Source organism: Ammodytes marinus, assembly GCF_949987685.1.
Source record: "Ammodytes marinus genome assembly, chromosome: 6".
Taxonomy (NCBI): Eukaryota; Metazoa; Chordata; class Actinopteri; order Uranoscopiformes; family Ammodytidae; genus Ammodytes; species Ammodytes marinus.
Window position 1 is genome coordinate 15,394,051 of NC_137235.1, and position 24,457 is coordinate 15,418,507.

The 24,457-nt window shown below is 39.9% G+C and overlaps 1 protein-coding gene across 1 annotated transcript in view; it reads left to right on the forward strand.

Annotated features, from left to right (window-relative positions):
• camk2d2 (calcium/calmodulin-dependent protein kinase (CaM kinase) II delta 2) overlaps positions 1 to 24,457 on the forward strand; it is a 39,904-nt gene that overhangs the window by 10,587 nt on the left and 4,860 nt on the right. Inside the window, exons 3-18 of the mRNA XM_080028773.1 lie at positions 7,393 to 7,452; positions 8,193 to 8,247; positions 9,019 to 9,084; positions 9,639 to 9,711; positions 11,245 to 11,347; positions 11,507 to 11,590; positions 11,843 to 11,937; positions 12,589 to 12,711; positions 13,074 to 13,157; positions 13,440 to 13,482; positions 14,678 to 14,718; positions 17,079 to 17,138; positions 18,519 to 18,563; positions 18,690 to 18,738; positions 23,187 to 23,262; positions 23,369 to 23,463. Coding sequence (XP_079884899.1) covers positions 7,393 to 7,452; positions 8,193 to 8,247; positions 9,019 to 9,084; positions 9,639 to 9,711; positions 11,245 to 11,347; positions 11,507 to 11,590; positions 11,843 to 11,937; positions 12,589 to 12,711; positions 13,074 to 13,157; positions 13,440 to 13,482; positions 14,678 to 14,718; positions 17,079 to 17,138; positions 18,519 to 18,563; positions 18,690 to 18,738; positions 23,187 to 23,262; positions 23,369 to 23,463 — 1,152 coding nt within the window. The remainder of the gene's footprint in view (positions 1 to 7,392; positions 7,453 to 8,192; positions 8,248 to 9,018; positions 9,085 to 9,638; positions 9,712 to 11,244; positions 11,348 to 11,506; positions 11,591 to 11,842; positions 11,938 to 12,588; positions 12,712 to 13,073; positions 13,158 to 13,439; positions 13,483 to 14,677; positions 14,719 to 17,078; positions 17,139 to 18,518; positions 18,564 to 18,689; positions 18,739 to 23,186; positions 23,263 to 23,368; positions 23,464 to 24,457) is intronic.

Genomic DNA, 24,457 nt, shown 5'->3' on the forward strand with positions numbered 1-24,457 from the left:
AAAAAAAATATTTTTTTTTCACATATTCATCCGCGCCTCCCCCCCCCCTGCCATAACTCCACGCCCCCCCAGGGGTGTGCGCCCCACAGTTTGAAAACCACTGAAGTAGAGGAACATTTTGTGCTGTGATAGTGGAAACAGTCATTTGATACCTTGTACCACATACTACCACATAGGTGATGTAGCCATTATCATAATTGTTTTTTGTTAATTCTGTATGTTTTCCTGTCAATATATGTGACTGTTTTTGAGTCTCTCCTGGTCAGGGTGTGTCTCCAGACTGCCACCCTCAGATTAAACCACTTTTACATATTAGTGTAATGTGCGTGCAGCTGCATTACGCTGGATAAGATAATGGCAGACATTACCGTATATTATGAGCCTCCCAGCAATACACCGGGGGCACTTTTATCTCTTGACACCAGCCACCTTTTGTTTCTCCTCAGAAGAGAAAGCAAGGGAATTATCTGTCGCATAATTCTTCCTCTATTGGGAACCAGCAGAGGGTGACGGAGTCTCAGCGTCCTGGAGGGTTTCATTAGACCCCCGAGTTTTTCTGGACGTTAAATAGAACCATATGGAGGAAGCACCACTTAGCTGCTGGCCACAGAGGATGTAACCCTTAACCCACTACATCCTTTTAATTAAAACTCTTAATTAAATTGGAGCAGAACAATTCCTAAACCCTGATGTGGTATGTGTCGAGGTTCGATTTGTTTGTGTATTAGGGTTAGGACTTCAACTAAGGTTTATTTTCCTTAATTGATTAAATTACTGATTGCTTAAGCGGATGAATCAAATCAAGCCCATAACCAAATCAAGGAGGTTTTCAAACTGTCCGACCAACAGTGATATAAAGAACAATACTTTTGAGAAGCTGCAACAAACAAATTTGTCACCCGGGGTTTACATGAGCCCAGGCTATGGTTAGGTTTAGGCAACACTTTATTATCATTGTTTCAATTACATGTTAGACATTTTACTGATACGGCCTATATCAAGGACATCAATTTTGCTTTTGAGGGAATTTTAGGTTTTGGTTAATCAGACCCCTCGATGAGGGGTCTGATTAACACAAGATGCCAGAAATCAGATGACCACCACAACTTGGTCAGCCAGGTGACGGGTCAAACTTTCTCTATTTCTGTCCCTGTTTCTTGCTTGTAATCCCTATCTCTTTCTATGTCTGCTCATGACTTAATCTGTCTGTCCCCAACTGTGGCATTAATAGAATTACAGGACATCAAACACATACGTACATTTACATTTTAAGAAACCCATTGAGATTAGATATATTTATTTCAAGGACATGCAGCAGCATAATAAAAAAAAACACATAGTTACAGGGAAGAAACACACATACACACAGAGCAGTACACTCTGCTGCAGTGCTATTGCAGACGCCACACATCAGAAGTGACAGAAAGAGAATCAAGCAGCGGTCTAGAGTTTGTCTGGTTATGTATGTGTGAGAAACTTTTCAATACAACTATCAAAAGTGTAAGCGAACTCCGTAAGAAAACAGGTGCCTCAATCTGGAATATTTGTATTTTCAGAGTTTAAGGAATCCGTCTTCCTTCCTGCAAAGTGTATAAACAAATTGATTCAGACACATAATTAGGAAACAAACTGATCGTCATTTGAATAATAGCACACTAACTAACTGCCATCTTTGATTTATTTTTATATACAGATCAAAAGAAAGTGTTGCATATGGAAAAGCCAGGATGGAAGGATAAAATAAAATAACTTAATCTGTAAAAGGGATCACTGCCCTATAGGCCTATACTACCCTTTTAAAAACATGTAGTAACACTCATATAGATGTTCCTAGTTCTATCGCTTAAATAACATTATTCTATCGCCCTTAAATAAATATAGAAATGTTCTTCAGTAGAGGACTAAAATGTTTGTTTTGAATTGCACATGTGATATGCCTCACTTCTTGGTAAAACGGCATCTGAACATCCATTTGATTTGTTGTTTGGGATACAAAGAAAATGACTGCATAATGCATATTGCACAATAAATGTGTCCAGTTTCATGAAATGTTCAGGAGGAATCTAGTTTCCTTGAAACGTTACTGCAATGAAGCATTACTGAGAAAGAAGAACCATTATTAAGTACTATCAAAAGACTGGCTTTGTGTTTCTTTTTATATTTCCGCAACAAACATTTTGGACTCTGAGTTGATTTTCTACAGTTTCCACAGTCCTTTACTTGTTATTTTATGTTCTAAATGATAATATGGACATTCTGCATTTTCTCTTATTTTCAGAACCTATAATATAGGATTATGAGTTGATATTGTATTTATTTATAATTGAATTATTATTCCAAAAGTGCTAAAACATTTTTTTTTACATATCATCACGTGACTTTCTTGATCCACATTTTGTGTAATTTGAGATTATCGTTGTTTTGTCTTAATGGTCAAAATTACTCATTTAGAATGGTCTATGTGATGCACTACCACGTTTGTATTCAGATGCCTGATCTCAAAAAGGAGTATGGCATGTAGCTTGGGCCCAACACTGTCTCTGGTCATGGTGTCAGCAGGGTGGATGGGGGTTTCAGATTTGAGCGAGGGAAGACGTTTGTTCAGTTTGCTGTCACATCGCTTGACCCACTTTTTATGAAAAGAAAATTGCTGAAGTGAAAGTTCTGTCTCATACAGTGTTACACATCCTTGCATGTTTTAAGGTGGGCATATGGAAATCCTGAAGCTTCCTTAGTGGGTGTACTCTGTATGCCTGCGTATCACAGACTACACCACTCTACTAACTAACATAGACATACATGACAACTTGGGCTGTCCTAAATATGGTACAAAGTGTGGAATCATAATCTGGGCAGGACAGATGCATACTTGCGATGCTTATGCAAAGAAATAGATTGTTTAAGACAAGATAGTTTACGACGTGACAAATGCAAGAGGTCAGTCAGTGGCCTAAAGACAGCAAAGCAGCTGACAAAGATAAAGCACATCATGTGTCCCTGCACCACTCTGTTCATTCCACAGTTAAGTGAGAGATGTGTATTCATGTCCTTATATATTCCAAATGTGTCCTTTTTAAAGACACATTTTTTTTTTTAATTTCTTGTTAGACGGAGCAGGCTTCTCTTCCACCAGTGGAGATAGAGCAGAAGATCAACAATAACAAAACACACTTTCAGCATGTTTGAAAAAGTAAGAAGAAAAAAATTACTAAGTGGGAGCAACCAGGAAACAACTCAGTATATTGTAGAACGAGTCACTTTTATATGATGAATAATGACTGATAGACAGAGTAACATGCAGACACCCAGACACACAGCCTAGATCAGGCCAAAAGGTCTGGAGAGTCTAGAACGATAACTGCTGACAGGGGGAGCTTCACATTTGTCTTCACAGTTACATTGGCTTCACATTATGTGAGATGTTGCTGTCAGTTTACACTATGTAAGCAAAAAGCCTCTCACCAGTGGCAGTGGTAGTGGGGCTAAAGCTGACATACACACACACAGTTATTTGAAAGGAAATGTTGTCAGCCAGTCAAAACTCATTGTTGTCAGTCTGAGACTGTTTGAGTCAGGCAGATTGCAGAGTCTTCTGCAGCAAGAGTTGATTCAGGGGAAGGAATAAAATACAAAACATTAAAATTGTCAGTCAGGCTAACATACAGACAATCGAACCTCAACCTATTTCTCCAATTTAGAAGAAATTAAGTTTGAAAAATAATGGTAAACCCTTCTTGTTACAACGAATGGTGCTAAACTTCAACATAACTCTATTAAAACATTCACAAAGTTGAATACAATATGTTGCTTTCAATGCAGCTAATGTTTGTCGCATCAGGCTCTCTTTGACAGTAAGTCTCTAACAGAGCTAGGCCATATAACAACTGTATCTTGGCACTTAACTGTTGCAATACAAGCCCCCCCCCCTTTTAAATTGTTTAACTTTCTAGCCTATACGGTTAAATGGTTTGATGCTCTAGAGGAATGTGTGAAGAGTATGCTCCTGCAGAATGAGTTACTTGTCCTCGCCTGTCTGTACGTATTGAGAGTTTGATAGTTGCGCGTGAACTCTCGATGTCGGCCATTTGCATGCAAGGCTGGTTCCACTGCAGAGGAGAGGGGAGGCCTGACGCTCTGATTGGTGCAGGAGTTGCTAGACAACAGATGTCCAGCCGGCTGGGAGGTGGACTACCTGTGGAGGATGGAGAGAGTAGAGAGGGAAGAGTGAAAGAAAGGTGGAGGTGGGAAATGATGGAGTGAAGCTGACAGACATTAAGTGTGAGATACAGAACAGAGAAAAATACAAACAAACTAACATGAACACCGGTGTGTGAACCGTGTTTATTTATTATTTACTTTTTGATTTTTGCACATTTTATTCATGCTATCAAATGTGTCTGTGACTGATAAATGGTATTGGCAACAGAAATAGTTGATTATTATGTCCACGATATGTTATGTTAAAAATGGACACAGTTGTAACCACTCTGAGGTTTTTTGTATTACACCCCTGTCATTGATTGGAATCTAAATGATCACAATTGAATAAAACCACATAAACTGTTCTTCCTATACCACAACTATATGTCTATGTAATCAAGTCCCACCTTTAACATTTTAAGACTAGCCTGTTGAACTGGTGAAAAAATAAATAGTTTAAAGAGACTTCTGTGTTTTTATGTCCTTGTTTTTTGCTGTGCCTGTCAGAATGCCCTTTATGGCTTTTGGCTTGTCAGCAAAGCACGGCAGTACACTTCAAACACAATCAAACTTGGCGTGTTCTCACATATGGCTGACGGGTGACCACACAAAAGAGCTGCATCAGATCAGTTTGTTGCAACTTTTGTCAGAAGTTGTCACACCCCTGAGGGTAGTTTACACTGTAATGGTTAATTGTGCTCTTTGGCCTTGGGGTGTGGGCATAGTGATGGACTTAAACTTTACCCTTGAGCGGAAAGTTGATCATTTTGTGTTTTATTGCTTTCTTAATCGAATGGATATCATTTTTTACCTGGATGGATGGGAAATATTTCTAATGCAAGGAATCACTTGTCAGACAGGCTGGAACTTCATCTATGGCTTGCGTCTCCTTTTTTGTGCTTTTAGCTAACTAACAGGGCTGGTTTTAAATCAACATCTTCCTTGTGTAGTTATTTTGAGCTTTCAACTGTAGTGCAGCCAAGGCTCATCCTGTACTTGTTTTGCATGTTACTGTTGGTGTTACTGCGACTGATGAAGTCCAGTCTTTGATGTGGAATAGCAGCCTTGGAGTCACAGTGAACAAACTTTTACTGGTATTTATTTATTTTTTACAGAGGATTTGAGAGCATGCCAGGTTTCATTGCGTTTTAAAGTGTACCACAGGCCTACAAGGGTGTATGTTGCTTCTCATAGATACCTGTACCTATAATAGGAACAAGCTGCCTGGTGTTCTCGCCTCTAAGCTGCACCGAGTCCACAGTTTCCATAGCATCCAGAAGAGCAGAGGAAGGAGACACGGATGAGAGTGAAAAATAGGCATCCTATTTTATTTTGGGAAAAAAAGACAAAAGTAGAACCTGCTGCCCCTCCTTTTCTCCCTCACTTTCTCTCTCTCTCTCTCTTGCTCTTGAGTTGGTGTCTAGGGGCAAAGCTGAAATGGGTCGCCTCAACGCCATACTGCATCCCTTTAACGACTGCTGCTCTCACTCACTTGTCCAGAATCGAGTCACTGATCTGAGTCACCTCTTATTTTACAAAGCCAGATCAAATCAATCTCACTCTGAGAGAAAGATGTGAGATTCTCTCTGAGGGCTGCAAATTGGCCACCCATTCAGGGCTCACAGTACAGACACCTTAATACCGTTTGTTTTTTTGTCTCTCTCTGAAGACAGTGTCATGTTCAGCTAATGACATCTGATGCTTCTCCTGTTGACAGGTGTGCACATGTACAAACTGATTAACACCAGTTGTTAAACTGTGCCCTTTGATTTGTTTTTTCAATTTTGATTAAGCACAATACAATGTTTTCAAATGTATTGTCCATTTTCAAAATAGGTCCACAAGGCTAACTACCGATCACTTGGGAAGTGCTAAAGTAGATATACTGTAGAGATAAAGAGCATTTTAGTATGTTATAGCTCATTGTTTGAATTTCCGTTGCACAACTTTCCTGTTTAGTTTCACTCTCACAGCAGCTCTAAGTGTTGTTTTTAGCCGCAGAACAAGGGATCCAAAAACCCAAGGTACACTACCTGCCCCGTATTAAACTGGAGTGAGACACACAGTTAGTAATAGCTTGTGGGAATATTGGAGCATTTAGCAGCTAAAAAGCCACATATATCTCCACCAAAGGTTGGACACGAAAAACAGAGCTAAAACGAGTAATTATTGGGGTTAGATTCACTTGGCAGTCAGATACATGACTCTTAACATGTTTGCCATGTTCAAAAATTCACAAGGTGCTTTTTTCCCAGATTTTAATGTCAGTTTTTGGTTTATCCATTAAAATAGATATCGGACCCATTAAAGTTCTTTATCACATGATTGATGCACAAATCCAATTCTGCAGTTTTCAACATTTTCATGTAGCTCTTCAATGCAACATGTTAGCAAAAATGTAATTCAATGTGACATAGCTATGAGCAATACATAAAACAATTGAAACATTTCTAGTGTGCTCTGTAGGGCTGGCCGATAGTTGTTAGTTATAAATGTTTATTATTTCCTTATTGCCTTCAAGCAAAATGTAATTAAAAATGTGTTATTGAATCACGTGTTTGCAATGTAAAGCAGTGAAACACACTTATTTGGACTGTACATCAATTTGATGATAGGAAATGAGATTTTGCCAATATATGTCACATTACCCAATCAGAGTCTGCTGTACATGAACAAGGCAACATTTAGAGGTGGAAAAACTTAATGTTCCTTCCATTTAGACTTGGCTTTGTTTATATAAATGCAACATTTAAATTTAAGTGACATCCTTGCAAATGTATTTTGTCCTCAAGGCAGCAAAGGGAGTTCATATTAAGCCCATCATTGGAGAATCCACTGTGGCTGTTGTTCACTGTTGCCCCCCTGTTTCTGGCACATAACCAAGCACATATCAGGTCACATTATTTTTGTCAAGCACCTCATTTCTGATAAGGAAAATAGCAGGGCTGATATAAAGCCAACACACACACAACACATACACACATACAGTACTGTTAATGTCAAGTACACAAACACATACTGACGCTGACAACAATGTCCCAAACACTGTGTCCTCTACTGATTCAAAACTAACTTGCAGCCAGCGTCACATGCAATGATTCTCGGACCCAATCATAGCAGGGAATAATGAAGAGCACTGAAAATAACGTGTCTGTTTCTATCTGTGTTTGTGTCTCCTCTGTTTTCTTTTAGATCATCAAAAGCTGGAGAGAGAGGCGAGGATTTGTCGTTTACTCAAGCACCCCAACATCGGTGAGCCACGAGTCCTCAATCTAAGAAGACGCGCACACAAAAACACACGTCCATTCAAAGGAAAACCCACATATTTTGTACAGCTCCCTGTAGAATCCTTCTATGGCTATTCATCTTCTCGACACAGATATGAAGAAGAGAAAAGAGGGAAACTAAGCCTGTGTGTGTGTATGTGTACACAGGTATTTAATGATGATGTATCTGTGTGCTCTCCAAGCAGAGTCATCAGAAAGACGCGGGAGCCCTACACCCTCTCTCTACCACTGACCCCTTACACTCTTTCCTCCTCATTATTCCTCTGATAGAAGCGTTCTACGCTCTAAGCTTCTGTTCACACTCATCCACTTGTCTTTGCTGTCCTCATTTTTCATCGCTCCTTCCTTAGTGCAACGTTTAAATGGATTTGAGGAAAAACATAACACAGTCTTTACGACCAATAAGAATCAGCACAAACAGATATTAATAATATTAACAAGTCATTAACCATTTTCCCTGATATAAATGTTACAAGGCTAATTGTGGGAGTACAGTTTTGCTACTGTTTTTTTTTAATTAATATTTGAGGCAACAGCCCATTTAACTAACCAAACTTACTTTTCTGCAGTTAGCTATGCACGGTTTAATTAGAAGGGTAACTGTTCTAAGAAACTACATCCACTCTGAATTACATCTTGAATTATCACATTAAGTGGAGATAATATATATATATGTATTGTGTTTTTAATAAATCTCTTCAACAGTTCGACTCCATGAAAGCATATCAGAAGAGGGTTTCCACTATCTGGTGTTTGATCTGTAAGTAACAAGTTCACACATGCTCTGTAATCACCCATAGCATATTCATGTTATTTTTGTTCTATATTGTATATTTGTATAAGGATTGTAACACTGAGCACATTTTGCTACACACCAGTTAAACCTGGCAGTTACTTTGGTCGAAATGTAACAACTAATGTCTGCATTTGAAATAGTTTGTGTGGTGCTACCCATTTTGAATGAATGAATGAAAGAAGGCTAAATTTTGAACATGTAAAAAAAATATATAAAAGAACAAAAACAGAACTATTACAAATCAAAACAAACAAAACAAATGAATGAAGTATATTAATTTAACATGTCTGAAAAGGAATAGGAGAAGCATAAGCTTATTTAATCATACCGCCACTACTCAGTAATTAGTAGTACTTTGTTTAGTAATGCATAAATCTCAAAGCAAATTATAGGCTTATTTGGAACTCATGAAAAGCATGTGCAACAGGCTCCCGACCTGTTCCCTCTCCTTTTGCATGTGTGAGGTGGATGGGCCTAATGGTTTGTTTTCTAGGAAGCCCACTGGTTAGATCCAAGCCCATACAAACTTGATTAAGAGATGCATACACATTCACTAACACTATAATTGCTTTTGGTTGAATAACAATACAGTTTGTTAAAGGGTGGCTTCAAATACATCATGTGTATGAATGAGTACAGTTAAAAAAAATGTTTTTTTTTAAATGATTGCGTTTAGTTATCGATACCAAGAGACAGAAACATGTACGCTTTAAGGTTTTCCCCATCCCTCCACAGGGTGACAGGAGGAGAGCTCTTTGAAGACATTGTAGCCAGGGAGTACTACAGTGAGGCTGATGCCAGGTAACACACATGCACGCACACACACATGCACACACACTCTTCTGAGAACAGCAGCCATAATGCTCTGTTACCTGAGTGTATATTCACATATGGTCGTCTCAGAGGTGTGATACAGCATCCTCGTCTGTAGTTATTTATAAAGGTGATTAACGACATGTAGCATGCGGTATTAATCATACACAGCCTGCCTTAGACTGCCAGCTTTATGTTGAAATACTGCCTCCCCAGAGAGATAGAAAGATAGATAGCGTGTGTGTATCTGTCTCCTTATCAAAGACACTGTAAAGCTGTTTTTGTCTACTTAGTGTGTTAGTTTAAATCTTTTGAAAAACTGCTTACCTTCATTTGACTTGTAAAACCCTAAAAAAACGGAAAAAACTTAACGGCATCACAGAAGATGTCTAGCAAGAGGGACATGTTATGTCTTGTTATAGGATTGCTTCCTCTTCTCTCCCCTCAATTAATCTCCCTTATCTTTTCTTCTCTGCCTTCTTTCTTTCCTTCCATTTGTTCCATCACAATCTCCCTCTTGTTCATTACTCTCCCACCATCAGCCATTGCATACAGCAGATCCTCGAGAGTGTCCATCACTGCCATGTTAATGGGATCGTCCACAGGGATCTGAAGGTTTGTAAGAATGCAACCACGGCTGCAGCCATGTTCGATTCTGACTCCGTGCAAGAGACGGAAACATTCAGAAATAGCCAGTGGCCCCCATACAGTGCCCTTACCCTTTGCATCCACACACTTTACTTTTTTTTACAGTATGTTTGATTAAATAAAACAGAAAGCTTTGAGTAATGATTGAGTGGATTTGGCCTTTACCTCAACTTTCAAATGGCAATTCTGGCTTCAGGAATGATATTAAGACTTACCACACTGTACACATTTAGAGCCTGGCTATACAATCTGCCCTCTTATATTGTTACACTCTTGTTGAGTCATTATTTTCTGCTTGATATCAGTCCTGCCAATGTGAAGAATAGGAATCCTCCTCTAATATTACTCCTGCGGTTGCAGAGACCATGCTGGCATCTTTGTTTGTGTTTGTGAGTGTAGGATTGTTTTGTACTCTGAGTGTTATCTATGGTGACTGAGAGAAGCAACAACATGCTAAGGAATGGTCTCCTTTTGAATAATTATGTAAAAATTGTGTTGAGAATGGAAAGATTCTCCAAGGTCATGAATACTCTAATGGTAGTCTGTACTCATAACCTCCCGAGAGCGTTTTTATGTGGAGAAAAGAAGGGAAGAGAGTGTAAGAGAGCTCTCTTGAATATGCTCAAAGGGATTGGGGACATGTAACTGACCCTGATGGTTCATAATATTTGAAATCTTACTTTTATTCGTGGACATGTGTTCAGTTGCCACCATAGACTGTATATAAAAGAGAGATTGTCACTAAGTGTCCTGTTGAGTCATATGTCATAAACGGACTGCTCACAAGCTGGCTGTGTTTAGAGTCACTAAATGCTAGAAATGTATTATTCAGTAGAGCACACTGTCTTCTTGGCCTTAGGTTAGCAAAGACCTTTCTGCACCTTTGTCTATGTGTGTGTGTGTATGTGTGTGTGTGTGTATGTGTGTTTGAGAATGAGACAGAGAGACAGCGAGAGCGAGAGTGTGTGCACAAGGGCTTGCTAGAGGCTTGCATATATTTAAGGTTGTGCTAACCTGTGTTAGTGTGCGGTGTGTTTTTCGTTACCCCTATGTGGCTCAGTCACACGTTCTTGCACCCACGTCTACTGTGACACTATATCTCCCTCTCGTATCCTCCCTGCAGTGTGTACTTTGTTCCCACTCATGGCTTTGAACAGTGAATTGGTGTTACTTTGGACAAGCACATCACGTCTGCAACCAATTCACTCCCTCAGAATCCATGACCTTGGGGAGAAGGTCTACACTGTCAGCACGGAAGATGTCCGTTGTCACTTAGAGATTTGGTCCCATGCACATTTATGTTTCTCTGTCATTTGTGTGGCAGAAAAAAAGGGAGTCGCCTCAGACACTGATTTAAGAGCAGTTTAGCATTGTTGACCCCTAATTGTCTGGATTAGGATTTGGTTTGGCTAATCTGATTTTAGATCGGTGTCTGTGGGCGGCTTGTTCCCAGAGCGTGTGACCTCTCACCTCTAACCTGTTTGACTCCGCCCCCCCCAGCCTGAGAACCTTCTATTGGCCAGTAAGCTGAAGGGGGCGGCGGTCAAGTTGGCTGACTTTGGGCTGGCTATCGAGGTGCAGGGGGACCAGCAGGCATGGTTTGGTGAGTATCCATTCATCCATTTTTCAACCCGAATCATTTTTTCAATCAACCAACCAACCAATCATTCATTCAGGTAGTTTAGAAACAGCCTCGTCACTGAATTGCCCACTCCTGCCTACCATTCCACATCTCCTCCCTCCCTCCACATCGCTCCTCCAGGTTTTGCAGGCACTCCGGGCTACTTGTCTCCGGAGGTTCTGAGGAAAGACCCATATGGGAAACCAGTGGACATGTGGGCCTGTGGTAAATAAAATTCAAATTTTCTTACTGCAACTGCTATGAGCTTTATGCTGGAACTAAAGCCTCAATATATGGCTTTGTCCAAAGGTGTGTCAGCTTTGATCTGCACCAACACTGATAGTTCATGTTGTTTGAAATGTTTCTTGCAGTGTTAAATTAGCTACATTTATTTGAGGTATTTTAGGAGCAAATAATACTGTATTATTTTGTAATTTTGTGTTAACATACTTAACTTACCACACCACTCCTTTCCAGGTGTAATTTTATACATCCTTCTAGTGGGTTACCCTCCCTTCTGGGATGAGGACCAGCACCGCCTTTACCAACAAATCAAGGCTGGGGCCTATGATGTAAGCATTCACACAGAAACTGTATACACTGCGGCTGTTATTAAGAAATAAAATCAGGTTTTAACAAATTAAAACTCACAAGTAACTAATTTTGATTAATTGAAGTAAAATAGTTTGTAGAATTGACGTGGCTCTGTCGTAAAGATTTATTGTAACAGGAATGTTAGCATAAGGCAGTTCGGTGTCATCACTATTGTTCAGCAAAGTTCACTTGTTTGCTCCTCTTTAACTTTTGAATATTGATGCATTGTTTCAAAATAGAATATTACATTTGTATCCACTGATTTAAAATTGGACACTTGCATACATTGAGCCCCATTGCATGCAGAAAAAACTCATTTAGAAAAAATCCTGAGAAAATCACAATGGTCTTGCCTACTTAGATCCTCGGCTGGGTGTATCAAAATTGTGAAACTTAAGTTGAAAGAAAAAGTGACAACGCTTAATACACACACATGCAATTGAATACACATACTTGATACTTTTACTTTTAGATCTCTCTTTTCTTCAGAGGGTGGTTACTCATTTTCGGTCAATTCTGTCATGTTTTTTTTGGTTCCTCCTCTCCTTTTATTTGCTATTAAAGAATATCAGATGATGCCATATTTTGTCTTTACTTTATATGTGTAATGAGCGTTTGTTTTTTGAAAGTTCCCTTCTCCAGAGTGGGACACTGTCACTCCTGACGCCAAAGATCTGATTAACAAGATGCTGACCATCAACCCCAGTAAACGCATCACTGCCACAGAGGCCCTCAAACATCCCTGGATCTGTGTATGTGGCTCACACACACACACACACACACACACACACACACACACACACACACACACACACACACACACACACACACACACACACACACACACACACACACACACACACACACACACACACACACACACACACACACACACACACACACACACACACACACACACACACACAAAGATGCAGAAACAAAGACACACATAAACAGATATACATGTACAGTACTAAAGAGCCACACACTAATAATTATTAACTATTATTGGTAAGAGGATGCCTCAGTGGCATAATTCAAATGATCCAACTTCCTCACATGCATTGTTCCTATCCTCTCTTAATCCAAAAATCCTCTCACTTTATTCCTGCAGCAACGGTCCACTGTAGCTTCCATGATGCATAGGCAGGAGACTGTGGAGTGCCTGAAGAAATTCAACGCCAGGAGGAAACTCAAGGTGAGAGTCCTGGCAATCCTTCGAGTTTCTATGTAGAACAATCCATCCTTCAATCTTTCTCTCCTCTGTCTCTATCTTTCTCACCCAAGATGGGGTAATTTAAAATTAGCAATGATGATTTGTTCTCCAAAACCTTTAAGTGCCCTTTCGGTGTGCCCCTCATTCTTGCTGTAACTTTTTTAAACCTAATCAATCTTCCTTTTTCTGTCTTCTCCTTCCTACATTCCTGCCTTCCTTCTTTCAACCATTACTTCCTTCTTTCCTTCTTTTCTATCACTGCAGGGAGCCATTTTGACCACTTTGCTGGTCACAAGAAACTTCTCAGGTATGTCTCTCTCAGCTTAGTTTCCATTCCAACATATTTTTAAATCCGAAGCTGTTCATCTTGAACAACTGGAGGGTTGAAATGCCTCTCAGCCTTTAATAATGTAGGAAGTTTGGTGAGGTACCTGATGAAAAATGCTTCGAATGAGGAAAACAGATCAGAGGCAGTGAGAAGTAGGTAAAATGTGCAGTACATTTTTAACTTTGAAAAAACAAAAACTATTAAAGGCGTTTTAACTTATTCTGAAAGCCTACGATCTGTTTCACTATAGAGCAGATGTGTCATTGGTTAACAGTCACTCTCTTAATCTCTCTAGCTGTTGCTTTTTCACTCGTATCTATTTTGCACTTTATCATAGCTTTTTGCATGCATTTCTTTTGACCTATCTCTATTTTTCAGGCTCTCACTAGCCTGCTTTCTCTCTTTTTTTTGTTCTACATTAAAATGCATTAGTGCATTTGTGTGTCTTTTTATTCATAATTTTCTTACTTTTTCAATTTTCTTTCCTTCTTTTGTTTGGATTGTGGTTTCCATTTGAGGTAAGATTTTTTGAAATGACAAGGAAAATATGTGGGACTGGGCCCAAGCACATAGCTGTGATGTTTAGACCTTACTTACTCTTCTAATAACCAATCACACGCATGAAGAGGAGGTTTTCATTAGAACCATATTGAACCTCACGCTTGAAAAAGTGCCAACGTGCCAACATGATCAGAATAAAATGTGAACATGGGTACAGCATGGATTTTGAAGAGCAATTTAATTTGTTGGGTTCTTGTCATGCCATTAGAAATACATGAAGAACCAACTGTTGGGGTTGAATGTGTGGGTGCTTGTGGTTAAGAGCATGTGCCTGCGTGCAAATGCAATTTAACAGCCGTGTGAGTCTGTTGGAGACAGGTAGATTATCCATTTCATCACCTGCTAAATACACACCTAATCAACCACCCACCCTTCAGCCCTTCACATGTGAACTCAAGAGTGTAGTAGGAGGACACCCTTGCATAAACAATGATGCCATTCTAAGCATCGGTTGCACTGCATTATGGATCTTGCGATTGGATTTTGCACCTGGAGAGTGAATATAATCACAGTCGACTGATATGCTTGCTGCATGTTAGTTTAACCTCAGGCTAAGGACTTTGTTTGCAAAATCTAATGCTGAACTGTTGCCTCTTTCTTTTTCAACTTACAGCAGCCAAGAGTTTGCTCAACAAGAATAAAGACGGTGTTAAGGTGAGTTAATTTGGAAGGTGAAGAAAATGCTTTGTTACTCGCATTAATCAGATGGTGGAACGTTCAGTGTATGAGGAGCCGTCTGGATAGTTATTATGCATTTTGCACCTAGCAGCATCATCATTCAGGGACAGCCACTCCAATCAGTGGTCAATCGTTTTAGTTCCTTAGCTAGTTGCACAGTTTTTCTTGTGACACGATGACTATATATGTGAATTATATTTTTAGTTTATCATCCAGTGTCTCTCCCCGCCTGTATTTCCTGAATAGACCATGTGTCATACTTTGTATTCCATTGTTACTTTATCTCTAAAGCAGAGCCCATGTGCTCTATCCATGTTTCTCTGTGTGTTTCAAGCCCAATCTGAAATAAGTACTTGATGCGGAAGTGAGAATATTGTGTAACTGCCCAGTTTTGTGTTCCTGTTTTACACATGAGTGAGCGTGACTGATTTGAGATTGGACCTCTGCACACATTGTTTGATTAGGTGTCTCTGTCTTTGGGTCTTATGGCCCACAGTATGTCTTGCTACGATATCCATTCCAGGGAGTTTATCCTTCATCCATGTTATCCCTTTCAATGTCAATAAAAAGGAATCTATCACCCTGTAAAATGTTGACAACTTGTTCAAATGCATTGTTAGGTAATTCTCTATTAATTCAGTGAAAATAAATGACACACATTCTTGTGTTTAGATTATACATTTAATTTAATTTTTGTCCCTCGATATAAAGTTTTAAATATTATGTTAATCCAAAGCTTTTAAAAATATTTTATAAATATATACAGTATAGTAGGGGAGAACGGGGGAATCTGAGGCATCGGGTAATGTGAGCCACCCCCTGTATCTAGGCAACGGAAAACATTTGTGGTCATGTGAGATATATGTTTTCAAGCCCCTCTCATTTCCCCTTGGCCCTGAAAGAGAGGACCTCATGGTGCTGTGGTAAGCATGTTTTTTTCACCAAAATAGGTATTTTGCATGTAAAAGTAAATTTTCTTGCTGTCAACTTAATCAACTGTTGTGCCAAAGCAAATGTATTCACGTAGAAAAACTCGTATCATACGTGTTGATGAACTACCAACATATGAAACCATGTGATGCTCATAACTGAAGATTAGCCTGAAATGCTAAGAGAGGTAGTTTTTTCTCAAATTGTGGTGGTGGGGGAAAGTGAGCCAAATGCTGTGGGGCACAAGTTAAGTTTAGTCTTAAACATATTTTAATGTAACACTACATGACATATGTTTTATTTTAATGTCATACACATTGTAGAAAAGCCATCATGCCAAGGAAATACACCAGGAAGACGACCTGGGGCAACCACACGGAAAGAGCACCTTCTCATCTTTCCCTGTAACCTCCAGGGCTGGAATGTAGAGTAGGCCTAGTTGTAGAGTATGACAGGCTGATGTTATAATCCAGTTGGGTCTTCTCCTGTGTTCTGAGTCCCAGGCTGTTCTAGCTGGTTCTGATTTTCCTATGCTTTGACCCCCAGACACTAGTTGGCTCTAAGGGTCCTGTGTTCTGACCCCCAGACTGTGTTCTAATCTAACTGCTTCTATCTTTCATTCAAATCTTATTAAAACCTTTTGAATTATAATATGTTGCATTTGATTTTGTTCAGAGTTACTTTCAAGTGTTTAGAACATTTGCTTTGTTTAATTGACCAAACCCCATCATTCTTTTACTAGTCTGACATTAGTTCTGGAATGTGTGGCTAGCTTTCAGGATTCTTACTGTTACAATATGTGTTGTTATGGTAGTTTCAGAGTGGAAAAAGTAAGTGGATCAGTTTACTCCACAGCTGGGGTAAAGTGAGCCACATGACAACTTTTTTTAAAACAATCATATTTTCACTGCCCTTTGTCTTGAAAAAATTCTGCTAATGCCCATTTCTAAGAAACATCCTGAATTAATGGGAAATGTGTACATTTGAGTGATAAATCATTTTAGCTCGCATAGAGGGGAGCAAATGTAAAAAGTGGCTCAGATTACCCCGTTCTCCCCTATATATATATATATTATTTTTTTAAATGTTTTCAAAAAACATGGACAGGTTCCTTCCAACTGCTCTTAATAGTATATCCTTGCCATGGCACATCCCTGTTAAAGTGAACTATTTAGCTTCTGCTTCTGTCTGAAGCATGCCTCAATATATACCTTCCTGCGTAGTTGCTTTATAAAACACACAGATATCATGAAGAGGTCTTGGTTGGTAACAGTATAACACTAAGTAACATCAGATCTTTGGGACACATGAGATGGGACAATCTCTTTGGAGTGGACAGTAGCAGGACTGTGTGTGTCTGAAATGTGTGTATGTGTATCATGTCCCCTCTACACTGCTCCCTGCAGGTCAACAACAAAGCCAACACAGTGACCAGTCCTAAAGACACTGGCTCTGCCCCTGCACTGGTATACTCACACAACCTCACCTTCACCTGCACCTTCATCCACAAAACCGCTACACTGCCCTACCTCCCTCACACCCCACTGTGGAGGAGGTACAGGTTTACCCTTTCACACAGGGGTCAGATAATATCCTTTTTGATCTCAGCCTTGCTTGATATGGTTAAAATTCTTAATCAGGTGTATGGGAATATAAAAGATATATAATGGGTGATAAGATGGGGTGGAACAGATGTCTAGCTCAACTTAAGGCTATCCCTGAATGAAATAGCATGTAAAAGCATTTGTGGCTGCGCAGCACGTCACAGTTCCAGCATATGTTATACAGCTAACCATGAAAGGTAAGCTATTCATTATTTTGATTGATGCGTTAATTTATTCATCTGAATTCACAGAGCAAGCAGGGGAGTACTAGAGCTTGGCAAGTTTGGATTTGCTGTATCTGAATCTTGTTCATTTTGGGATGAAACGAAAATCATTTACACACATGTCCTTTGACTGGTGTGGTTTTTAATCTGTAGCAAAGGGCAACCTCTACCTCAGAGCTCTCCCGACCCCTTCTCCTTGCCCTATTTTCCTCTGCAAGATCCCCTCCTCTCTCTTTACCTTTTTACACACCTTAGCTTACATGCATGTGCTCCTCTCATGTCACAAAATGTACTTTAGTGTTGTCAATTTTTGCATTTGATTGCTAAAAAACAAATGTATCAAGGATTTGTTATTTAAGGTCTGTCTGTGCATGGCTGGAGTGTGAGGATGTTAGGTTCACTGTGATGCTATACACTCCCCGGTGATTTGACAGTCCCTCATTGGTTTGTGCATGGTGTCTGCTGACTGACTGTCTACGTCAGGCCACATGACTGTATGATGTCAAAGGCTTTCTGTCCTCCCATTTGCTGGCAAGATGATTACGCATGAACACAGGCACATGGCATGGCATCTCTCTCTTTCGCTCTCTCCACACACACACACACACACACACACACACACACACACACACACACACACACACACACACACACACACACACACACACACACACACACACACACACACACACACAGATGTAAGCTGCTGATGTTATAATCTTGTGTAATCTAGGGGAGTGATTAGAAGGGCTAAAATGGTCATCAGGATCGATTCCACAAAAGCTCAAACATTGTACATGAATAACCAAGGCGGGATGGATGGATGGATTTATTTATTTATTTATTTATTGATTAATTGATGGATGGATGGATGGATGGATGGATAGATAGATAAACCTAACTTCAAATCCTGAAAATACACACAAACATATTTCCTGTACAATCATACCTTTCCTAGCCATATTTTGTTTTTTTCTTTCTTCTTCAAGAAGCCTACTTTGTCATTTGTTCTCTTTAGGAACCACAGACAACTGTGATACACAACCCGGTGGATGGAAATAAGGTATTACAACAAACCAACAGTTTGCAAGAGCATATGAAACCTTTTATTTAAACAATCATTGATACTACAAATGAGTTGTTCTTTGTCATTATCGATACATGTTGTCTGTCTTGTCATTCTTGTCAGGAGTCCATTGAGAGTGCTAATACCACCATAGAGGATGAGGATGTTAAAGGTAGGAATCTTGTGTTTTTGTCTGATTTACATGCCTAAAAATTTCACCTACACAGTCACTACATTTACATGACTTTCGAGAGAACCGTTTTGTTGTATTAGTCCAACTGAAACCAGAATTTTAAAATGCATGTTCGTCGGACTGAAAATATACTACTGTATATCTGATTTTTCAAAACCGGGCTAACACCCAGATAATTCTGTTGGGAGCCGGGCTTCTCTGCGTGTATACAGTTAATCAGACTGTGACAGGCCTAGGCGCTCTGAGCATGCTCCACAGTGTCCTGCCCTGGACTTTGACCCTGAAGTTGAAAAGCATTCAATGCTAACAGAAGAACAACAACAAAATAATAATTAGATAGCTGTGTGCACAGCACGTACGCAATAGCCTGGTCCAACCAGACCATCGTACTTCATTTAATTTGTACAGAAGGTCTGGAACTGCTGTAATTGGCAAACGTTCACTCACTTGGAGGCGGGTGTCTGTTGAAGTTTAAAACTATTGGATCTGCCCAGTGCCACTCTAGCCTGGCTCCGCCCGCCCACCTACTTCCGCCCCAAATTTAATGTTCCCTTCAGTAGTCAGTCTGGGGATGGGGCGTATTGGTGGGATTTTGCTCAAACTAATTTCTGAGTGTCCAATCAGCGAACAGAGGAAGTGGCTGAGAACGATGACGTCGAAGTCGTGCTCCAGTTTCAGTTGAATGCTGCGTTCCTTTATACTCGGAAATTTCCGACTTGGTAGTTCCGAGTTCCGATCTGTCTGTGTTCCAGTGCATCTGCTCGAGAAAGTATGGACGCCTACAACCTTTCTCATCCAAATAACTAAACGTTCAAGCAAGTTACTGTTGCCAGGTACCGGTAGATCCATAGACTACAGTGAAGTCGGAAATTTCCGAGTTCCCTGTACAACTGGAACGCACCGTCAGAAGCTGACCAAATGTTATGCGATTGGTTGGCTAATCCAGAGTGGCACTGAGCAGATCCAATAGTTTCAAACTTCAACAGACACCCGCCTCCAAGTGAGTGAACGTTTGACAATTACAGCAGATCCAGACCTTCTGTACAAATGAAATGAAGTACGATGGTCTGGTAGCACCAGGCTAGTGCCACCCTGGATTAGCCAACCAATCGCATCACGTTTGGTCAGACGTATGTAGTGAGCCGGCTTCTCACGGTGCGTTCCAGTTGTACAGGGAACTCGGAAATTTCTGACTTCACTACATATTGTAGTCTATGGATCTACCGGTACCTGGCAACGGTAACTTGCTAGAGCCTAACGTTTAGTTATTTGGATGAGAAAGGTTGTAGGCGTCCATACTTTCCCGAGCATATGCACTCGGAACTCGGAACTACCAAGTCGGAAATTTCCGAGTTCCGAGTATAAAGGAACGCAGCATTCAACTGAAACTGGAGCACGACTTCAACGTCATTGTTCTCAGCTACTCGCTCTGTTCGCTGATTGGATAACCAAAAAATCTGGACGAGCAGAATTCCATGAACACACACCAGCCCCAGACTGAGGTTGCGTTCCGAATCGAAAAAAGATTTAGGATGTCCCGATTCTTGTGGCCAGATTTAGGATGGTTAGAAGTACCCGGATGTCCTACTTAATGCGGCCAAGATTGTTAGTGTTGAAAACTGCATCCTATTTGGGCGATTCTGACCCACAATCCAGTGCGCACGTGAAGTGACGTCAGCCTCCATGTGAAAACAAACGGGGATGCGACGGATATAACAGCATCAAGGCGCAATGTTATGATGAAATAAGAGAGTAAAGTATGTCCCAATAGTATGCCTACTGTATCCTAACTAGATTCTTTTTATCGTCGGATGTAGTATGTAGAATAGAAAAAATAAAGAGTATGCGATTCGGAACGCAACCTGACTACTGAAGTGGAATGAAATTTGAGCGGAAGTAGGTAGGCGGGCGGAGCCAGGCTACGTACGCAATTTACAGATCTGTAAAGTTATCCATATCACCGCTCGACATGGTACCAGATTACCGCTCGCTAACCGGTAGAGGCGTGCTGACTAGTTAGCGTGTCACTAGACGTTAGCAGCCTGCTAAACATTAGCTGCGTGCTAGCAAGTTAGGTCAACCAGAAAAGGGTCCAATAGTAACAAGCTGAAAGCGGCTGAAACGCCGCATATCGCAACCTATCGTAGCGGAGTTAAACATACAGTACTTCAGTCAGTAAACCGATTCCCCTCCCGTGCTTGTATATTGGTTCAAGGACAGTAGTCCAATTAAAGGTCCTAGTCAAGCTATAACCGTAGCTTGACTAAACTGCATGTAAACGTACCGAGCAGGCCCGGTTCTAGAAAGTCAGACTTGGGGGGGCCCGTAGAAATTTTGGGGGGGCACACTGGGCAGGGAGACGGAAGATGCGAGCGCGCGCAGAGCGCGCGAGCCGAAATTTTTTGCCCTTGTAAGATCTCTGCGTCTGCTTTTTGGCACATTTACTGTGAATTGTGAAGAACACAATATGCAAATAAACGTTGAGTGTCGCTGTGTGGGAAATTTGATTATTGCATGTTTTTTTTCTCCAAAATGTTTATGAATAACATATAATATACATTATATACAACATAATGTGTATATATATAAAATAAATGATTGTGATGTAAGTGTTTTATTGGCTAATTTTATTTGATGCCTCAAATGGTGAATTAAATAGGCCTACTTCCTATTAGTCAATGCATTGTGTGTCTGAATGTGTTCTCAACAGGATAATGCAGAACTGATTTAAAAAAAAAATACACTTGGTTAACAGCAGCCAACAGTAGCCAGCTAATCTATATTTTACAGTAGGCAATTTAAATCATGTGTGTGTTTGTGTGTCCAACAGGACAAATGCAGAACAGATTTTTTGGGGGTTTTTTGATTTAGTTAACAGCATTCAACAGCAGCCAGCTGATCAATATTAATTTAACAGTAGGCTATTTCAATCATATATATGTGTGTGTGGACCCAATTAATTTTATTTGACATTTTCTTGGACAGCGAACGAAATTTTCCGTCCGATAGTGGGTCGGGAAAAAACCCAGACCCACTATCGGAAAAAAAAAAAAAAAAAAAAAAAAAATCTCAAATTTTGGTTGGGGGGGCACAGCTCACATCTGGGGGGGCACGGCCCCCCCTGGCCCCTGGCTACCGCCGGCCCTGGTACCGAGTGAGGTTCAACAGTTGGTCTTCTCCCAGTTCAATAAGACTAATCACTCCTATGCATGTTTTTCTTTATTCAGTGTTGCAATGAATTAAAATGTATTAAATGTACTGTCAACTCAGAGTAAAATTGCAGCAAAATGCATTCTGCCCAGTTTTATTTTCTGCCCTACCTTCTCGCATCCTTATGTTTCTCCTATTTTATATCTGAAATTGATGGTGACATTGGTTAACACTGCTTACATTTTCTTTTTGTTGCATACTACTTTCTACTTTTTTTTTCTCTTTCTATGTTTGTTGTAAAATATATATTTTTCACTTTATTCCCATCCTGCCTTGGTCCGAACACACACGTTTGCCAACCCTTATCTTTGTTACATCCCCCACCCAATACACACACTTGAAACCCAATCACATTCCCATCCTTGCAACCTCTGACAGCCCTTCGTCTGGGCAGCTTAGTGAGCAGTATGTTGAGCTCAAAGAGCCGTTCCGCACAGATGCCTGACTCAAGGCAGAGTCCCACCTCCTCAGTGCAGAGTAAGTCCCTCCACAGTGGGGGAAATGTCCTGTTTTGTTCCCCTCTAGTGAAATGAAACCTCTGTTGTTGACCCCTAAATATCTGCTCCTTCTGTACAATTTATTCTTCTCCAAGGAAGATCCTCTCCTGTTGTATATTTGTGTCCTGTAGATACAGATTGCTCTTCTCACTCCTGTATTTGCCTTCTGTACTGCCTTACCAAACATTGATCTGTGTCATGTTCACACACAGTGTTGCAGAGTATGGCTGTTAAGGCAATGGAACTGAAGTACACATTTTTCATGTCTTGTTTTTGCACATATTAAGTAATTTCTTTAACATCCCCCAGCCTGCACTAATAACAATAAAGGTAACTGTCAACATTAATTAGTTAAAACTGCTTTTGTAGCAGATACCTGCATCTGAGCATTGGTTTGTCTTTGTTCATTTTGAGCTTGGTTGGTTGAAAAGGATTGTGTCATCCTGCATTTTCCTGTCTGACATTACTATTAGCCATGGGAGGCTTTCTTCTTTGTTTTTTACTTGGATATGAAATAACAAAAAAAAAATCTGAAATACAGTTTTTGAGCGCCTTCCATTTCTAATAAGTAATCTGTAGACTAGAACCTATGTGAAGCTGATCTGATGTCAGACTTCCTTTATATGCACTCAAACCTACATTTGCCTGAAATACAGAAACTAATGGTAATCTTCACATCAGTTTGTGTGGTTGATGATATTCTATTATCTTGTGTTGTAGCTCGCAAACAAGAAATTATCAAAGTCACTGAGCAGTTGATTGAGTCTATCAACAATGGAGACTTTGATGCCTATGCGTAAGTTTCCTCTTCTCTGCATTCGTACGGGCACATCTTACTGACCATATGGATTTGCCTACTTCATTTGTTGATTCTTTATCCTGTTTTTTTCCCGATGCCACAGGAAGATATGTGATCCTGGACTCACATCCTTTGAGCCTGAGGCCCTGGGCAACCTGGTGGAAGGACATGACTTCCATCGCTTTTACTTTGAGAATGGTGAGTTACATTTTTTTTAACTGCCCATCTAAACAATTGGTAGTCTGAAAGGGTCACATTTTACAAAATAGATCAATTTAATTAGCTAATTACAAGTCCAACACCAGTTCAGTGAAATACTAAAATAATAGTCCAGTTAGGAGGCAATTTGTCACAATGTTAAAAAGACTAGCACACATCACTGTTGTCCAGAGCAGTTACATTTTTTGTAGCTATTTGTCTGTGGTTGCTCCAATATGTGCACGTGGCCAGCTGGCTACACCAAACAAGATGTTTATTTATTTCACATTTATTTTACACATCATCAAATAATTGCTGCTCTGGATAAAAACAGAAAGGTTTATTATGAACATGCTTGCTTACATTGACATGATGTGCTGAATGATCTAACGCATTAGTTTGTTTGATCTGGCACCCTGGGAAAAACTTGCTGGTTCAATGTAATGACCTGGCAGAACAGTTACGTTCCAAAACAAAAAATACATCTTATTTAGAGTATTGAGCAAGGTCACTGAAAAACAGTAAACTTGCAAGAGTCAGCATTCATTTTTAAAGTTATGTTTTGTCCCACTTGCTTTATTTGTTCTATCAGTAATTCTTGAGAAGCGGGACAAAAGGCTGTCTTCCAATATTAACTGCTGTTATGTTTAAAAGTAAAAATATTTAAAATCGTAGATGTTATTAGGGATTAAGAATAGAATGTCCGGAGCACAAGTATCCCCTTAAATTTAATTTTATCATTATTATGTCAAACATATGACACTTGTTATCTTCTCATGACGAACAAAACAGTGTGTCCACAAAGAAGGGTTCAATCATTCATATGCAATAAAACCTATTAAAATTTTACTTTAATGATTAGAAATAGTTTTTCCCATCAAAAGCAACACTAAATAATCTGTCATATCAATAAAAACGTTTTTTCTACAACACATTCATGTTTTATAAGGTCTCTAAGTGGTGGGACACTTTTTGTCACCACCGTCAGACAATC